The sequence below is a fragment of the Neofelis nebulosa genome, chromosome 6, assembly GCF_028018385.1.
Source record: "Neofelis nebulosa isolate mNeoNeb1 chromosome 6, mNeoNeb1.pri, whole genome shotgun sequence".
NCBI classification, from domain to species: Eukaryota; Metazoa; Chordata; class Mammalia; order Carnivora; family Felidae; genus Neofelis; species Neofelis nebulosa.
This window is the reverse complement of record NC_080787.1, coordinates 147,807,890-147,823,481: the sequence shown is the minus strand read 5'-3', so window position 1 is coordinate 147,823,481 and position 15,592 is coordinate 147,807,890. Positions and strand designations below refer to the sequence as shown.

Below are 15,592 nucleotides of genomic sequence, written 5' to 3'. Positions count from 1 at the left end.
ATGTCGGGGCCTCTCTGATGACTCCGTTTGCCCTACACCAAAGCCCCTGACAAGGAAGGCCACTGGGCAGGCCTCTTCCCCCAGAGCCCGGCCAGAGGACAAGACAGGGGCCTTCTGTCTCCACCCCCCCCCCGCCCCTCCCCCCCCCCCGCCAGGCACTGGGATCAACCAGACCCAGTGACCTGTGTCTGCCCAGCTTGCCCAGGACAATCTTCTTGTCCCCATCCGTTCCAACAGACACATGACATGGAAGCTATGCATTAAATTCCTCCCTACCTTCCCGGCCTCCAGAGCTCAGAAGTCCGAGGGCGCACAGACGTCACCACTGGGGCTAGAGGTCCCCAGGAGCAGGGGCTGGTCAGGCACACGGGACAGTGGCCAGGAGCTGAGGGCATCACCTGGCCCCTATTCTCAGTTCTGGATGCCAGAGCCAAGTCTCAGGCAGCCTGCTTCCACGTCCTCGAGGTATCATTGTCAAAGCCGGCTCAGCTCTCAATGACCCACCCACCCCGTCCCCACAAAGGAACCCACGAAACCACCTGTGGTTCATTCAAAACCGTTGGCCAGTCATCCTTCGATGGGCATGGAGGCAACGACAGGTCACAGTGGGGCAGCCTAGACGAGGCTCCTCAGCCTCCGCACACAGCCATGGGTCACTCTCGCTGTGTCTGATGACCACCTGGCCCCTCTGAGAGCGACTGGGCCTCTGCTCCCCGGACTCGTGTCTCAGGGCTGCCGGAACAAAGTAGCACAGACGGTCTGGGAGGCTGAAGTCGCAGACATTTATTGTCTCGTGGTTCTGGAAGCCGGAACTCCAAAACCAAGGGGCGGGCAGGGAGGGAAGGCGTCTCTCCTCAGCTTGCAGACGTCCGTCTCCTCCCTGTGTCTTCACATCACGAATTTCCCCTGTTCATAAGGACACCAGTCACAGTGGACTAGGGCCCACCCCCTGACCTCGCTTGAACTTGATCACGTCTATAAAGATCCAGTCTCTGAATAAGGTCACATTCTGGGGTGCTAGGGGTGAGCGCTCCAACACGGGTTTTGGGGGACACAATTCGACCCTTGATCATCTCAACACGCCAGCGCTCACGCGTGGAGAGTAACAGGCAACGGGTCAGAAGCGCCACGCCAATGGCCGCAGAACCCGGTCACTGTCAGCTTCCTGGGGAAGTGGACCCGATGTGGGGAGCAGTGTTGGGGGGGGCACAAATGGCTGGGGCTGGACCATGGGGAGGGCGCAGGGGCCTTCCCTGGGGAGGGCAGGTTCTGAAGTAGTGTGCACCCGTCTCTTGGGCCCTCACCATTCTTGTACAGAGAACACCACACCCGTTCCGTGCGACCCTCAGGACAACCGTGCGCCACGGTGACAGCACTTCCCAGGGGACGGGCCTCCGGCCACCAGGCTCCCCAAGGGGACACAGGCCAACATGTGGAAAGTACTTCATACTGTACCTTCTTGGGAGACCCACCAGCCACATTTTTTTATCGTGATCTGAGCTGGATCTCAGAGAGGTCTCACGGCAAGGAAGCCTGTCTTCTCGGCATCCTCCTGACCTACTTGGGCACAGACCCTTTCCAGTTTCCGTAGCACATCGACCAAATCAGACGGGACAAGTGTTCCACGGGGCATCCTTTGGGAAACGCCACTCTACGGCAAGACTTTCTAGTTTGAGTATGATTCTGTTCAACCTGAGGTCCGTCCCCCATGCTTTCCCGAAAAGGAGTCCTAAAACCGCGACACGGGGCAGAGCAGAACAGGCATCCTCCAGTGGAGGGGGGGTGACCGAGGGGCGTCAGACCCCGAGGCGAGGAGGGCAACCTCACGAGTCAAGGACATGAAACCGCAAAGATTGAGGAACTTTCTGGGCTGAAGTGAAACTGAAAGACAGTGAGGTACAACACAGGATTCAGAATGGGGTCCTTTGCCTAAAAAGGGCATTGCCGTGACCAGCGGGGACACCCGAGCAGGATCTGAGGCTTAGCTGGTAGGAATGGGCCCACCACCGTGTTGTCGGTGGATGCATCGTGCTCCCGCGGGATGACAACCTGAAGTGTCCAGAGAAGGTGAGGCGTCAGGGAGGCAGCTCACTCTCAAGTGGTTCAAGAAAGTTCCTCGTCCTGTTGGTTCAAAATCTCCGTATGTTCTGATTATCTCAAAATTAAAAAAAAAAAAGAAACAGAAGCCTGAAGCCGAAGGTCACGAGGTTGGTCTGGGACCTGGCCCTCTGCTCCTTCCAGGGTGCCTTCTGGGGCGCTGCACCCCGTCGTGTGGCTCTCCAGCTCCCCACTCTGTCTTCCGGGACAGTGCCGAGAGCGGCCGTCAGGTCTCCCCAACCTGGCCGCGAGCCCATCCGGGGGCTCCGCGGTCTCGCCCCGTCCAGGGGGAATGACGGACGGGCCATTTGTGCAATCTCGTTTTCCTCTGACGCTGTATCAAAATAACATTAGAGGTAATTTTTTACGGAATTTGATTTGCAACCTGGTCAAAACACAAAACGGAACAAGAGGTGAAGAAATGGGAGTGGACGTTCACAAGCCTAACTTTGGTCCGTCCCCCTCTCTTTAAGAACACAGGGTGTTTCCCCCAGGACTCCCTCCTTCCGGGCTGGCAGCCTGAGGCCTTCCAGGGTCTGCACACCCGCCTCCTGAGCCTCAGCGGGTCTTCGTTCCTTTCTCCCACCAACGCGGGCCCTTCCGCAGCACACGCTCCTTACTGTGTCGTCCACTTGACATCTTGAGTCACAGGCCTGCTTCAGCCTCGCCTCTGCCATCCGCCCGATCGCCGTCCCTCGGCCTGCGTGACAGGGACACGGCGGCCAGCCCGGCACCCACAGTGGCCCCCCCGACGCTTCCTGCGGGGAGGGGATCATGCGCTCAGCCCGGTCTCCCGGGCCGCACGGCAAGGCTAGCCCGAGGGCGAGGCTCACCCCAACTCAGTGAAGCACACTTGGAGAAATAAGTTGTGTGAAGGCACCTGAGTCGTGGGGGAGGGGGATTTATTTAAATTGAACCTCATCAGTAACAGGCGCCCCTGACACGCTCCGTCCCCCCTTGTGACTGTAGGACCTGCACGCCCATCGGTTCTGTGACTCACACAAAGGATCAGGGTCCCCAAAGTACGGTTTTGTTATTTTCTTATTCTGTTTCACTTTATTTTATTTCAGTATTTTTACCAACAGCAAAAACAGTCTTACCTTTAGGTGGAATTTTGCATTTATATTAAAAATCTTGTGTGCCGGGGACCTGGGCGGCTCAGTCAGTTAAGCGTCCGACTTTGGCTCAGGCCATGATCTCTTGGTTCGTGGGTTCGAGCCCCACCTCAGGCTCTGCGCTGACAGCTTGGAGTCTGGAGCCTGCTTCAGATTCCAGGTCTCCCTCTCTCTACCCCTCCCCTGCTCGTGCTCTCTCAAAAATAAATGTTAAAAAAAAAAAAAAAATTCTTATGTGCCAATTAGGAATTTCAAACATTTTTTTTTAAGTTTATTTATTTTGAGAGAGAGAGAGAGAGAGAGAGAGAGAGAGAGAGAGAGAATCCCAAGCAGACCCCAAGCTGTCGGCACTGAGCCCGACATGGGGCTTGAACTCACGAACTGTGAGATCTCGACCTGAGCCGAAATTTAGAGTCTGACACTCAACTGAACGAGTCACCCAGGTGCCCCCCTGCCCGCCCCCCACCAGAGTACTGTTTTAAACGCCCAGGTGGAGTCAGCCTTCCTGCAGGGTCGTCGTGTGCGCCGTATGATCTCAGTGGTTGGCGGAGGAGGGCTGGTTTCAACTGTTTTTAAACGTTCCGAGTAAGAACAGACTTGTAGACACGGATTTTCCTCGACACAAGGTTTGCCTACATCGTGCTCATCCCCCACTTACTCCACTTCTCTGCCGTCCTTGGACAGTCTCCAAAGGGCACAGAAAAGTTGGCTGAAACGACACTGAGTATCAGGGCTGTACTCTTATCAATAAAGTCACTTCTGAAGACATCATAGTTCCTATCTGCCATCAGAGCGCGTTTTCCCGCAACTACGTGCCACGGCAAGGACGGGGACTGTCTTCCGAGCCCAGGGCTAACTCTAGTCCAGGTTCCTAAGGGTCAGAGCGAATGCCCTCACACACACGTGGCCACCTGTCACCCTCCACCTGCCGGCCACAAGCCGCGTGCTCGGCAGGCAGCCAGGGGTACAAAGACCCCTGCGGTCAAGTTCACCAACAGGGCCAGCGCATGACTGCAAGTGGCCTTTCTGACCTCCTGCCCCCTGCCTGAAGTGGGCTTCCTGTGTCTTAGAGGGAGGGGGTGCTGGGAGAACAGCCCTCGGACACAGTGCCCGAGCACCCGTGACTCCTGGGCGGTAACGCACACTTTTTTAAGACCCAAGTGTCGGGGGCAGAAGAAACGACGTCAACGAACAAATGAGGGGAAGGGAGGGAGAGATGTTGACTCCGAGACGTCTGCTTGCCGCTGCAACTTTCTGCTTTGTCCACTTTCCCACTAGCGTCTAGGAAGCTCTCGTCACTAGTCGGGGTGACGACTGACCAAAGAGAAGCCACACCCCCCACTCCCGCGACACACAGGGCGGCCCACCCCCGTGCCTGCCTGCAGTGCCAGAACCTGCACTCCCACGTGCTCGCTCCGGGAACCTGGGACTAGCCGGAGGTGCGCTTTCTCGCAAGGAAAGATGAAATGAGACCTGCCCACCAGAAGGACGCCAGCGAGCGCACGGTGGTGCTGCACACGAAGGGCCAGGGGGGCCCCGCGGCAGGAGCCCAAACGCGGGCATCTTCCCCAACGGCACAGAAGAAGACGGGCGGCCAGGCTCGGCAACGCGCTGGGCAACTTGTAAGGAAAACGCAGTAACACCCGACTAATAATTTATCTTTTATTGAAATTGTTGAATACTTTATATTACAGTAAATTTGATTGAAAAAAAATGAGGAAAGAAATCAATTTTAAAAAATACACTCATGTTGAAATCAAATTAGCCAGCCAAACAGAGTACAAACCAAGGAACCACCGTAGGGTGGTTTTCTCAGTACATGAATACCACCGAGTCTATGTACAATTCTAGAATTCGAGAAAAGTCATTCATTAAACACTTCGAGAAAGGTGCCAACAGCGAGGGAAGGACAGCGGCCCCGCCCTCCAGTCCCGCAGCACCGAGAGGCCGACCCAGCACCCCCAGAGCGGGATCCCCAAGTGCAACGCTAGGGCGAGATGCTGGCCCATCGGCTTTCATGCAATTTCCGTAAGTCACGCACTGTGCAAATTAAGGCTTCTTATAGGTCGGATGGTTGATAAACACTTTTTTTTTTTTTCTTAAAAAAATAAGCACAGTAAAGGTGGTATCATGAGAACCTGAAGAGGTGAGACCTATCCCCCAAATCTGGAGGAAAGTTATTTTCTCTGACATCTCAACTCCATCCTCACACACACACAAAAATAATCTTTGGGTGGGTTGTTTGAATTCACCAGCCGGCGAAAGAAATACTGATAAGTGTGCTCTGTGCACCTAGGATTGAAGATGTCATGCAAAACGCTGCAGCCGTTACTGACTAAGGGCAGAGAGCAGGCGAACCCTCCAAAGCCTAGGCACTCGGGGACCCTGCACATGCGTGTGCGCGTGCACGTGTGTGTGTGCGCGCACGTGCGTGTTCCCTTAAGAAACAGGAAGCAAAAAGGAAGGGACAGATTGGAGCATTCTAACTTACAGGCTACATTATTGACCAGTTCAAAATCTCATATGGACTTTCCTAGCACACCGACAGCTTCCCCTTCCGACCGGGGATGAACCACGGTCACCCCCGCTGTCACGAAGAAACTGTTGGGTTGTTTGTTTGTTTTTTTTGTTTTTTGTTTTTTGTGGTTTTTTTTTTTTTCGTTTTTCCTTTTTTGCAAACCTGAGTAATTGTCAAAGTCAATAAATAGGAGGAGAGAATTAAATGCTAAAATATAATGGTCAAATACCCCACAGGGCCTAAAGCAGCAAGGGTTTTTCTCGAATACACAGCCCTCTGTTCCAAGATACGTCTGGCCCGGGCGCACGTTACGAAGCGCACGGCAGCCATGCTTCTGAGGACTGGGGACAAAACCCGGGGCCCTGCACCGCCCCCACGACAGGGGCAGAGCCACGTTCCGAGGACCGTAAACCTGACCTCCTCACCCTCTCCCCCATCACAAAAAACTCTTCCCTTTTGAGACAGTTCTTGTTAAAGGCAAAAATGATAGAAGCATCATCGAACTGAAGTCTTATTTGGTTGGAGGTGCTCGGCGACGCCACGGACCCGCGTCCCCTGTAGGCGCCAGGAGACTAGATGTGTAAGAGGTCCTCGTCGCTGTCGTCGTGGAAGGACGCCAGGCTGCCGGGCTGTGCGGGCTTCTGCTGTGCGGGCCTGGGCCTCCCTGTGCGGGCCCTGTCCCCTCTCACCAGCACCCCCGCGCCATCCGTGCTCTCCCGAAGCCCCTTCCTCTGCGCGTTCCTCCCGTGCTGCACGCTCGCTGACCCGGTCCCCCTGCCCGCCTGCACTTTCACCTCCGGGATGGTCAGGACCTCGTCCTCGCTGTCCTGGTCGTCCCCGTGCAGGGAGGTGAGGGCTTCGGCCTTCACGGACTTCGTGGTAATGTGGCCGTTTTCCTGCCCTTCCTTCCCGGGCCTTGGGGTCGGCACCTGGATCTCTTCCATCAACCACTCGGTTTCGTTCTCATCCGCCTCCTCCTCCTTGTTCACCTGCCAGGGACGAGGCCACACCCTGGAGCCCCTCTGAGGCCCCAAGCCACGCCGCTCCTCTGTGACCCTCCCCCTTCTGTGACCTGCCTGAGTTGGGGAACCCCTTCCCTGCTTCCCGGGTCCCCCACCCGGAAAGGAAGGGAAGGCTGGCGACCGTCGGCTCCCGCTTGGACCCCACGAGGCAGCTGGTGTCAGGCTGGCAGGTCACCGGCACCCAGGGGATGGGAGGGGCCGTGCGGCACGAGAAGCCGCAGGGGCTGGACATGACTGTGTCTGAGCGAAACCTCTGAGGACGCAATCTGGCTGGAGGACCGAGAGCCACGAGCACGCGTGTGCCCATTACCCGAACAACACCTGTCCGGGGGAAGTTTATCTGAAGGGACGCATCAGGTGCCAGATGCACAGACACGTTCGTTATTTATTTAGTTTTTAGAATAGCCCCCAAAGTAGAAGCAACTGAAATATTAAATGTTCTGAGAAAACCAGCCGCAGCCGCGATGATAAAACCTGAAGGCAGAAAGGACACGGAGTGCGCTCGGGTTCAGAGCGACAGCTGACCTTTCCCTTTTCTCCTTCAAAAGGCCTGTGGTGGCGTCTTCCTCGTCACAGGCTGACACCATCAGGGCACAGACAGCTCAACAGTGGGGCGGGGGCGGCGGGGGTGACGGGACGTTACCTTTGAGTATTTGTAGGACACGCTGGCACTCCTCCTGCAGCAGCTGCTCAGCCTGCTAACCACCGTCTCCCTGCGGGGCGGGCGGTCACTGCGGGCGGGACCAGCCGGGCAGGAGAACCGCCCAGCCAGCCCTCCCCGCCCCCTCCGCAGCCCTGGCATCTCGCGTGCCAGTCCTCCCGGCCCCGGCCCCTCGCCCGCCCGCCCCTCCGCAGCCCTGGCATCTCGCGTGCCAGTCCTCCCGGCCCCGGCCCCTCGCCCGCCCCTCCGCAGCCCTGGCATCTCGCGTGCCAGTCCTCCCGGCCCCGGCCCCTCGCCCGCCCGCCCCTCCGCAGCCCTGGCATCTCGCGTGCCAGTCCTCCCGGCCCCGGCCCCTCGCCCGCCCGCCCCTCCGCAGCCCTGGCATCTCGCGTGCCAGTCCTCCCGGCCCCGGCCCCTCGCCCGCCCGCCCCTCCGGAGTCCTGGCACCTTGCGCATCTGCTCACAGAGAAGCGTGCAGCCCCCACAGGCACATCCCTCCATGGCACGGGCACGCTAAACCCACAGCAGCTGGGTTATACACGAGTTCGGTGAAAAGAACGCTTTGGAAGCAGACGGAAGTGGATTCGAAACCTGCTTCCTCTCTCAGTGGTCCAGCAAAGGCAAGTGCAAGTTACCCACCGTGGGCTTCTGCTTTGTCCCGTGTGACTATGACAAGGGCACATATTCCTCCCACCCCAGGGCTGCACGGAGACATGCGCCAAAACTCATGCCCAGACCCTCGGCCCGGATTCTTCGTTCCAGTACCTGCCTCTCTGGGCCGGGACAGCCACACTCGGGACTTCTGGACGCCCTCTCCCACCTGCCAGGGAGGACCACGCACAGGGCTCATGGGCCCTGTGCCTCATTCACACACCACACGGAAATGTGGTGACAAGCCCTTTTACCCAGAAACCGTGAGCCAAGAAGACGGCATCATGCCTGGCACATGGTAGGCATCTAGTAAACGGGAGGAAGGGGAGGACCGTGTAGAGGGGTCAGCTGATCAGAAGGACGCCTGCTCATAAGACGTGCTCATTTGCTGTCTCTTAGGACACATTCAGAGACCAACATCCTAGAAACAGGCCAGGCTTAGTGCCTGCGTGGCGTCTCCTACACGACACGACCACCAGGGCCTGACTCACACGCCTGGGAGTCAGACGGTCACCTCGTCCCAGAAACGCGGACGTTTACACGACTTCGGAGACCGTTTCCATGGTTCACACACACACACACACACACACACACATCCCAGGACTCGACCTTGAAGCACTGGCCTCAGGGCACACCTGCTCCCCTCTCCTTACCTCCTTTCCTTCTTGTAAAGCAGCAGGGTCAGCAGACAGCCAGTGAGCGCCACGAGCAGCAGGCTCAGCACAGCCCCGACCGCCTGGCTTCTCTCCGACAGCCCCTTGTGCTCCTGCGTGTCCTCACCCGCACCGTCACCATCAAGGCCCACCCTGAAAGGAAGCCACGTCCTTTGGCGGCGTGCCACGGCAGCCACAGCCGGAGCAGTTCCCAGCCCGGGGTGTGGAGAACAGCAGGACGGGGTCCTTAACGACACGGCGGCGGGACCGGAGAGCAGGTGGAAGGCACCGCCTGGAACCGCGCAGGCAACTCTTACGGAGGAGCGTGGCCTACTCTGTGGCTGCCAGCCCACCCCCCCCCCCCCCACCGCCCCGAATGGCTGCAGGGCACAGAGGCACCTGGGAGGCCACAGCAGGGATAAGCCGGCAACACTCATCTTCCCAGGACCACAGCTTCCCTCCCTGGGGACAAGCAGTCACCGCCGGGGGCAGGCTTCTGTCCCCTCCACCTCGTCTCAGGACACACCGTCGGTGCCTCATGAGGGCTGAGGGAACACGCACAGGACGCGGCTGGACACAACACAGACGCTCCATTCGGGCTGCCGCGTCCGGAAGGCACGTCCCTGGACCAACACGACCGCCCCTCAAACAGCTAGGACGGCACGAGTCCCGCCCACGTGTGGGAAAGAGCAGCGTATTTCTATGACCTTAAACGCTCAAGGAAAGTAGTACAAATTAACGAACACAAAGCTAGAAAAACCACGACGGACCTTCTGCTCAGAGAACCAGATGTCCGTGTAGTGACTGGACACTTCCGACCCTTCGTGCCTGCACTCAGGGCACCTACAGTAACAGAATCCTCTAGCAAAGTTCTTCCCGCCCTGGGAAGGCAGAGAGGCAGGCTACAGGGACTATACGGGCTGCTCGGGAGGAGAGAAGGCAACTGATGGGCCACACCCGCAATGAACTGGAGGCTACAGGTGCAGATACGGTTCAGAAAACTTCTTGATTCAGATTGGGTCAGAGGGCAACCGACGGCTCAACTGAGTGAGGATAACTGCACCCATCAGCATTCAGCCTAAGCCAAATAATCCGGTTCCAAACCGGACGACGACCTCAGTGTTCGGTTCCAGCGTGGAGGCACTGGCCGCTGTATGCTCGAGCGGGGATGCCCCCACACGTGCTCTGTGGACCCCGAGGGACAGGAGTTTGTTCAGGAGCACCTGGGACGCACCCCCGCGTCCCAATGGGAGAGGCACATCGTCACTCACTTCTAGGTGTGTCCTCACTGATACTTTTGGGTTCTCCTGGGAGCCAGGAATCATTTTCAAGTGTGTTTTAGTTTGCAAATGTATTTCTATTTTTCAGTTAATTTCTCATTACTGGTTCTTAACTTCACTGTGTGTTTTGCGTTTTAATTTTTTAATGTTTGTTTTTGAGAGAGAGAGAGAGACAGAGACAGAGCATGAGTGGCGGAGGGACAGAGACAGAGAGGGAGGCACAGAATCTGAAGCAGGCTCCAGGCTCTGAGCTGTCAGTACAGAGCCAGATGCAGGGCTTGAACTCAAGAATCTCAAGATCACGACCTGAGCCGAAGTCAGATGCTTAACAACACAACTCTGTGTCTGTTGTTTATACGGCACCAACGTCTAGAAATTTAAGACTTGCCTTGCGTTCATGTTCCTGGAAAACTTCAGACAAAGCTGACTCTTTTTAAAAATGAAAACTCATGTAAGATCTAACAGATGTGATCTGGGACTCCTCCCACTGTTCCTACCACGGTTTCTAGGGACTGCAGAGAAACATTCCTTCAGGACACAAAGGAAACCAGTGCATGGCAAGAACTCCTTTTTCTCTTGATTGTAGTCTCAGACAGAGACTGAAAACGCTTCTGTAAGAGAAGGACCTGGATGAAATGGGAAGAAAACAAATCCAAGAGGAAAGCAAGCTGTAGCACTTTGTTCCAGATGAAGGTCTCTAAACCTGACAGTGAACTGGGCAGAGGAGCAAAGGCCCTGGGGCACAGGAAGAGAGAGTTCCCTGAGGCCACACAGAGGCCAAGATCACCCTTCCCTTGGCACAGAAATGCACATTCCCACATGCGCACGCAAAACCTGGCCTATGCCCGATCTTCAAACTCTGTAGAACAAGTTTTCCTTCGTCCAAACGTAAACACTACCTCGCTCAAGGTAAAGCGACCTTTACCATATAATAATCTGCACTGGAACCCAAGGAAAAATGCGCTAGGAACACAAAGACGAGGCTCAGCATCGGCCTGCCGTGAGGCAGCATGGGGGAGGCCGGAAAGAAAGCGGGCACACTCAGGCCTCGTGCGTGCCTACTGGCAGATGGGGGTGCCCTGGGAATGGTGGGCGGTGGCGGTGGGGGAGCAGACAAGGGGCGACGCTTGGACAGCCAGTGAGGCCGCGTGCTGGCCGCGTGGGGCTTGCCTCTCCGGTGTTTGCGCACACTTGAATATCCCCACACTAGGTGGGGCAGAACACACACAAATACGTGCTCGAGCTGAGTCAGGGGAGGGCGGGCTGGCGTGCGGCTGGTGAGCGTACGCAGAAAGCGGAAAGTGGCCCGGCCCGCGCACTCACCCTAGGGGACACACGGCAGACGTGTACCAAGAGAAGAGATACTGGCAGTCGGCGGTCTCGTGGCTGAACTCGGGGATCCCGTCCTTCACCAGAGGGTCGCAGTGGAAGAAGATGGTGGAAGACACAGACTTCGTCTTGTCCTTTCCACACTTGGAGGACGAGGCAAACACCACATCTAGATCCCCGTCTGTAAAAAGGAAGTATGACACAGCCACACAACGTTACCATCGACGTTTCAATAATGTCCTCGTGGTCTGTAAAACACCCGCACAGACTTAAGATCTCACGTAAAGGGCCTTCTTCAAAGGTCTCACACGTGCGCGTTCTCACAGGCCACCTGACACTCCTTACAGGGCCCCCCGCCTGAAGTCCGGGAGCAGGAAAGACTTGAACCTTGACCCCAGGAGAGGTCCGGCCTTTGTCCTCAGTTCACAGGATTCAGAATGGGGACTGGCCACGTGGTACCCGTTCATCCGGAGACCGAAATGGACCAGATGGGGAACCAAGCAACCGGCGGGCCAACCAAACAAGCCTCTGTGACGGAACCACAACAAAACCCCTGGACACGGAGACGCGAGCTTCCCCGGTTGGCGACACTCCGTGTGTACGGTCACAGCCCGATTCCACAGGGAGAGGACGACGGAAGCATCTGGCTCCCTCCTGGATGTCACCCTGCGTGCTTCTCCCCTCCACCAATTGTCATCCTTAACGGTGGCAGTAACAGCTCTCCGTGAGTTCTGAGTCCCAGCGAAGGACCAGACCTGAGGGTGGCGGGGGAAGCCCCCCAAAACTCCCACTTGGTGTCAGAGGTGAGGGAGCCTTGTGCGGACGCTGCCCTCCCCAAACTTTGCAGGTGGCTCAAACTTCACAGCGAGCCACCGCTGGACAGCCACCAGGTTCCGTGTGTGAGGCGGTCACGTCCGCACACAGGGAGCCCTGAGCCCCGGCCCGTGCGGGCTGGGCTCGGGAGGCCCCACGTGTTCTCACGCATAACTGGCTGAGGCAAGGCCTGAACGGACTGTCCCACGAGGCCGGCACGCGGGCCCACGTCCACGAGCTGATGGGGGAGCCCGTGGCAGCTTCCTACTCTTGCCGTCTCGAATGAATGAAGACTCAGGAAGAGATTCAATCTGCACTTCTTCATGCAACACAACAAGTGGTCTTAAAACTAAACTTACTTTCTAGTGCTAATGAATGCAGAAAGCGACAAGGTCTAAAAGGGGTTTAATTAACCCCGAATAAGTAAATGCGCACGATGCGCACAGGTACGAGTAAATCCAACCCAGAACTGCTAGAAAAGAGAACCGCGGGGGTTACTGCTCCTTGGTGTGGAATCATGAAAGCAAATCAGGCTGACGTGACGGGTACCTCTGCCTTGCCCGTCGGGCACGGCCAAGCGCGGTGACGCGTGCACTCCGCGTCCGAGCGCGGAAACATGCACTTGACCTTTTATAGACTGTTTATCCTTTCTTTTCATCGTTCTGAAATGTAAAATTTCTCATCCTTGTGTAATAGCATCTGAAATTGCGAAGTAAAGAACACGACTAAAACCACATCAAAGGCAGTTCTGGACGCACACACTTCACCTTCTACACCCCCACCTCACACCCCCTGGCGCAGACCAAGTCTAAGGTGAATTTTACCTACAGTGAAACGTTCACCTTACACCTGTTCGACCCATCTTGATGAACACGTATCAAGACACAGAATCAGACCAGGGCTTCTGCTTTAAAATGTGGCATTTCAACAGAAGGGTGTTAGTTCAGGGAAAGCGTAAAGCCCTTCCAAGGAAGCGGGACACGGAACGTTAATGGAAAGCAATTACCTTGAACGTAGTATTTGGTTTTATCAGAAGTTCCAACTTTCCTGCTGAAGTGTTGGTCATTTGGTTTAACCTGGCAGATGTTGGCCCCAGAGCACGCCGGGTTTTTGGAGCTCGTGATGGAGGAAAGCTGGATTTCATACAGGTACTTGTCCCCATTTGTCCTCATGTCCCCAGAGGCACTGAACAGCCTGAAGAAATGGAAAAGACAGCAATGGCTCCAGTCCTTCAAGAAACCCATTTACTAGAGACCCAGACACCTGTGAACAAGCACAGGGCCGCAGGACACTGCCTTTCTCCACCTTGGCCAGCCTGGGAGCCCACGAAGACCCCCGAGGGCACCAACTTGCCTCCCTCCCCGTGCTCTGAGCACAGGTGCGCCCTCCTCAAAATGCGCTGTTCCCACAGCACACCTGCTTCGCTTGCCGCGGGTGCAGCCAGCACATACGGCCACCTGACCTCAGGAACGGCTCCGGGGACACTGCTGGGACACTCTATTTTCATAAACCAGTAAGCCCAGGGATTCCTGATCAAAAACTCTTTCGGGTTTCAGCTTTGCCCCCTGGGCTTATCAAGAAGTGAAGGAGAAGGGGTGACTTTATTTTTACACTCAAGAGAATTCACCATCTTTGGTGGTAAAACTTCGTAGTTGAGTAATGCTGTCCCTCAGTTTTAAGCAAAATAGGACATCTACCTAGAAACAGTAACTAACACACACAGGCCCATTTATCTTGCGGCTCTCCTCCTCCACTCCCCCCCCACCGGGAAAGATCTAAATTGCTGGTTTAATTTTGAATACAGTTCAGTGCTCAAAAGGAAAATGTTTCACTTACTTAAAATAAATATCTCCGAGGCTGAAGCTCTTGCCATTTCGAGGGTTGGTGATGGTCCCGTTCACCATCCGCACCTCCTGGGGCTTCACGGCACAGGCAGCCCGAGAGTCCCAGCTGAAGTAGTAAGTGCAACTGTCCAGGTCGAACCTGGAAGGAGGAAGCATGGGCTGCGGTCACGCCCAGCCACACATGGGGGCGGCTGCGACATCAGGCCTCTCGTGCTGGGAAGAGGCTCACTGGCTTTCAGGGCTCCGGTCAGTCCTGAGCCCTGGGTCCCTGCAGAAGCACCCCGCCACCAAGCCCTCGCCACCCCCACGATGGGTGCAGGCAGCTCTGGGCTAGCGAGGCTCACAGGACTTTTCTCAGCAGCCTCACAGCAAAGATCCGGGAACACCGGCCTAGCGAGGAAGATACTGTGCGGCTCTTTGGCAACGTGACAATGTTGGGCACCGTTCGGCGCGTTGTTTTCGTGGTGTTAAATTCAGAAACTGTGCAACATCCAAAAACTGGAAAAATTTGCTCGTAAATTTCTGAACTTTACTTTGCAAGCTTTTTCTATTCGTTTTTTTTTTTCTTTTATTTATTTTTGGGACAGAGAGAGACAGAGCATGAACGGGGGAGGGGCAGAGAGAGAGGGAGACACAGAATCGGAAACAGGCTCCAGGCTCCGAGCCATCAGCCCAGAGCCCGACGCGGGGCTCGAACTCACGGACCGCGAGATCGTGACCTGGCTGAAGTCGGACGCTTAACCGACTGCGCCACCCAGGCGCCCCTTGCAAGCTTTTTCAACTCATACGTTGATTCCATCCTCGTACGATTCCCAGCTCCTGCCTTTTTCAAGCCCAGCTTCCGGAAGAATCATCTGTTCACAAACAGCAGCTCATACGCTCCCTCTGTTGGCCAACTCCTCCTAATGCTAGTTGCAGAGTTGCCTGGAAAATTCTAGTGTCATCCAAGAGCATCCCGTGTGCCAGCCCCACCTGCCTGGGGATCTCAGACAGGCCACCCGGACAGCTGGACTTAAGGTGGCGCCAATCGCTGCCCCTCTGGTCCTATGACGATGCTCAGGGTGGAGGCCGGATACCACCTTACCTTGTGGCTTTAGTCAAGTGACCGTGTGCCCCAGCCCCCTTTCCAGGAAATCCCTCCTGGTGCAGAACAGCCCTGCAGACTACAGGACATCGAACAGCCCCCTCCCCACCGTGGCCACCCGAACACCCTCTCCCTGCACGCACGTTTGCACGCCTGCAAGTGAAAACCATGGGGAAAGATGGTGATGGGCCCCCAGTGCACTCTCTGCACAGCTCCCCCGTGAGGCCCCGACCCTCTCTCTCACCTCTTGAACGAAGGTCTGCCCACTGTCTTTGCACAGGTCAACTCGATGACGGCAGAGGCGGTCTTATTCTCCCCACACTGATAACCTTTTGAATAAGTTACGATGACTTTGTCACCTGAAACACACAAATAACGAAAGTGACGTCGTTCCTGGTTTATAAAGAACGAACGTCCAGCTCTCTGAAGACTCCTGAGTCCTCCACTCCGGGTTCCCAGCTCTGCCAAGCTCGGTGACCGCCTCCCGGCTCACAACACACCTTGTGGGGCTAGAGAAGACCTGGG

At 56.3% G+C, this 15,592-nt stretch overlaps 1 protein-coding gene across 1 annotated transcript in view; it reads right to left on the bottom strand.

The window, feature by feature from the left end:
• Window positions 1-4,860: 4,860 nt before the first annotated feature.
• IGF2R (insulin like growth factor 2 receptor) overlaps window positions 4,861-15,592 on the bottom strand; it is a 104,225-nt gene continuing 93,493 nt past the window's right edge. Inside the window, exons 42-48 of the mRNA XM_058735827.1 lie at window positions 15,312-15,426; window positions 13,976-14,122; window positions 13,146-13,333; window positions 11,321-11,507; window positions 8,718-8,870; window positions 7,396-7,465; window positions 4,861-6,719 (exon numbers count right to left, since the gene is read on the bottom strand). Coding sequence (XP_058591810.1) covers window positions 6,303-6,719; window positions 7,396-7,465; window positions 8,718-8,870; window positions 11,321-11,507; window positions 13,146-13,333; window positions 13,976-14,122; window positions 15,312-15,426 — 1,277 coding nt within the window. The 3' untranslated portion in view covers window positions 4,861-6,302. The remainder of the gene's footprint in view (window positions 6,720-7,395; window positions 7,466-8,717; window positions 8,871-11,320; window positions 11,508-13,145; window positions 13,334-13,975; window positions 14,123-15,311; window positions 15,427-15,592) is intronic.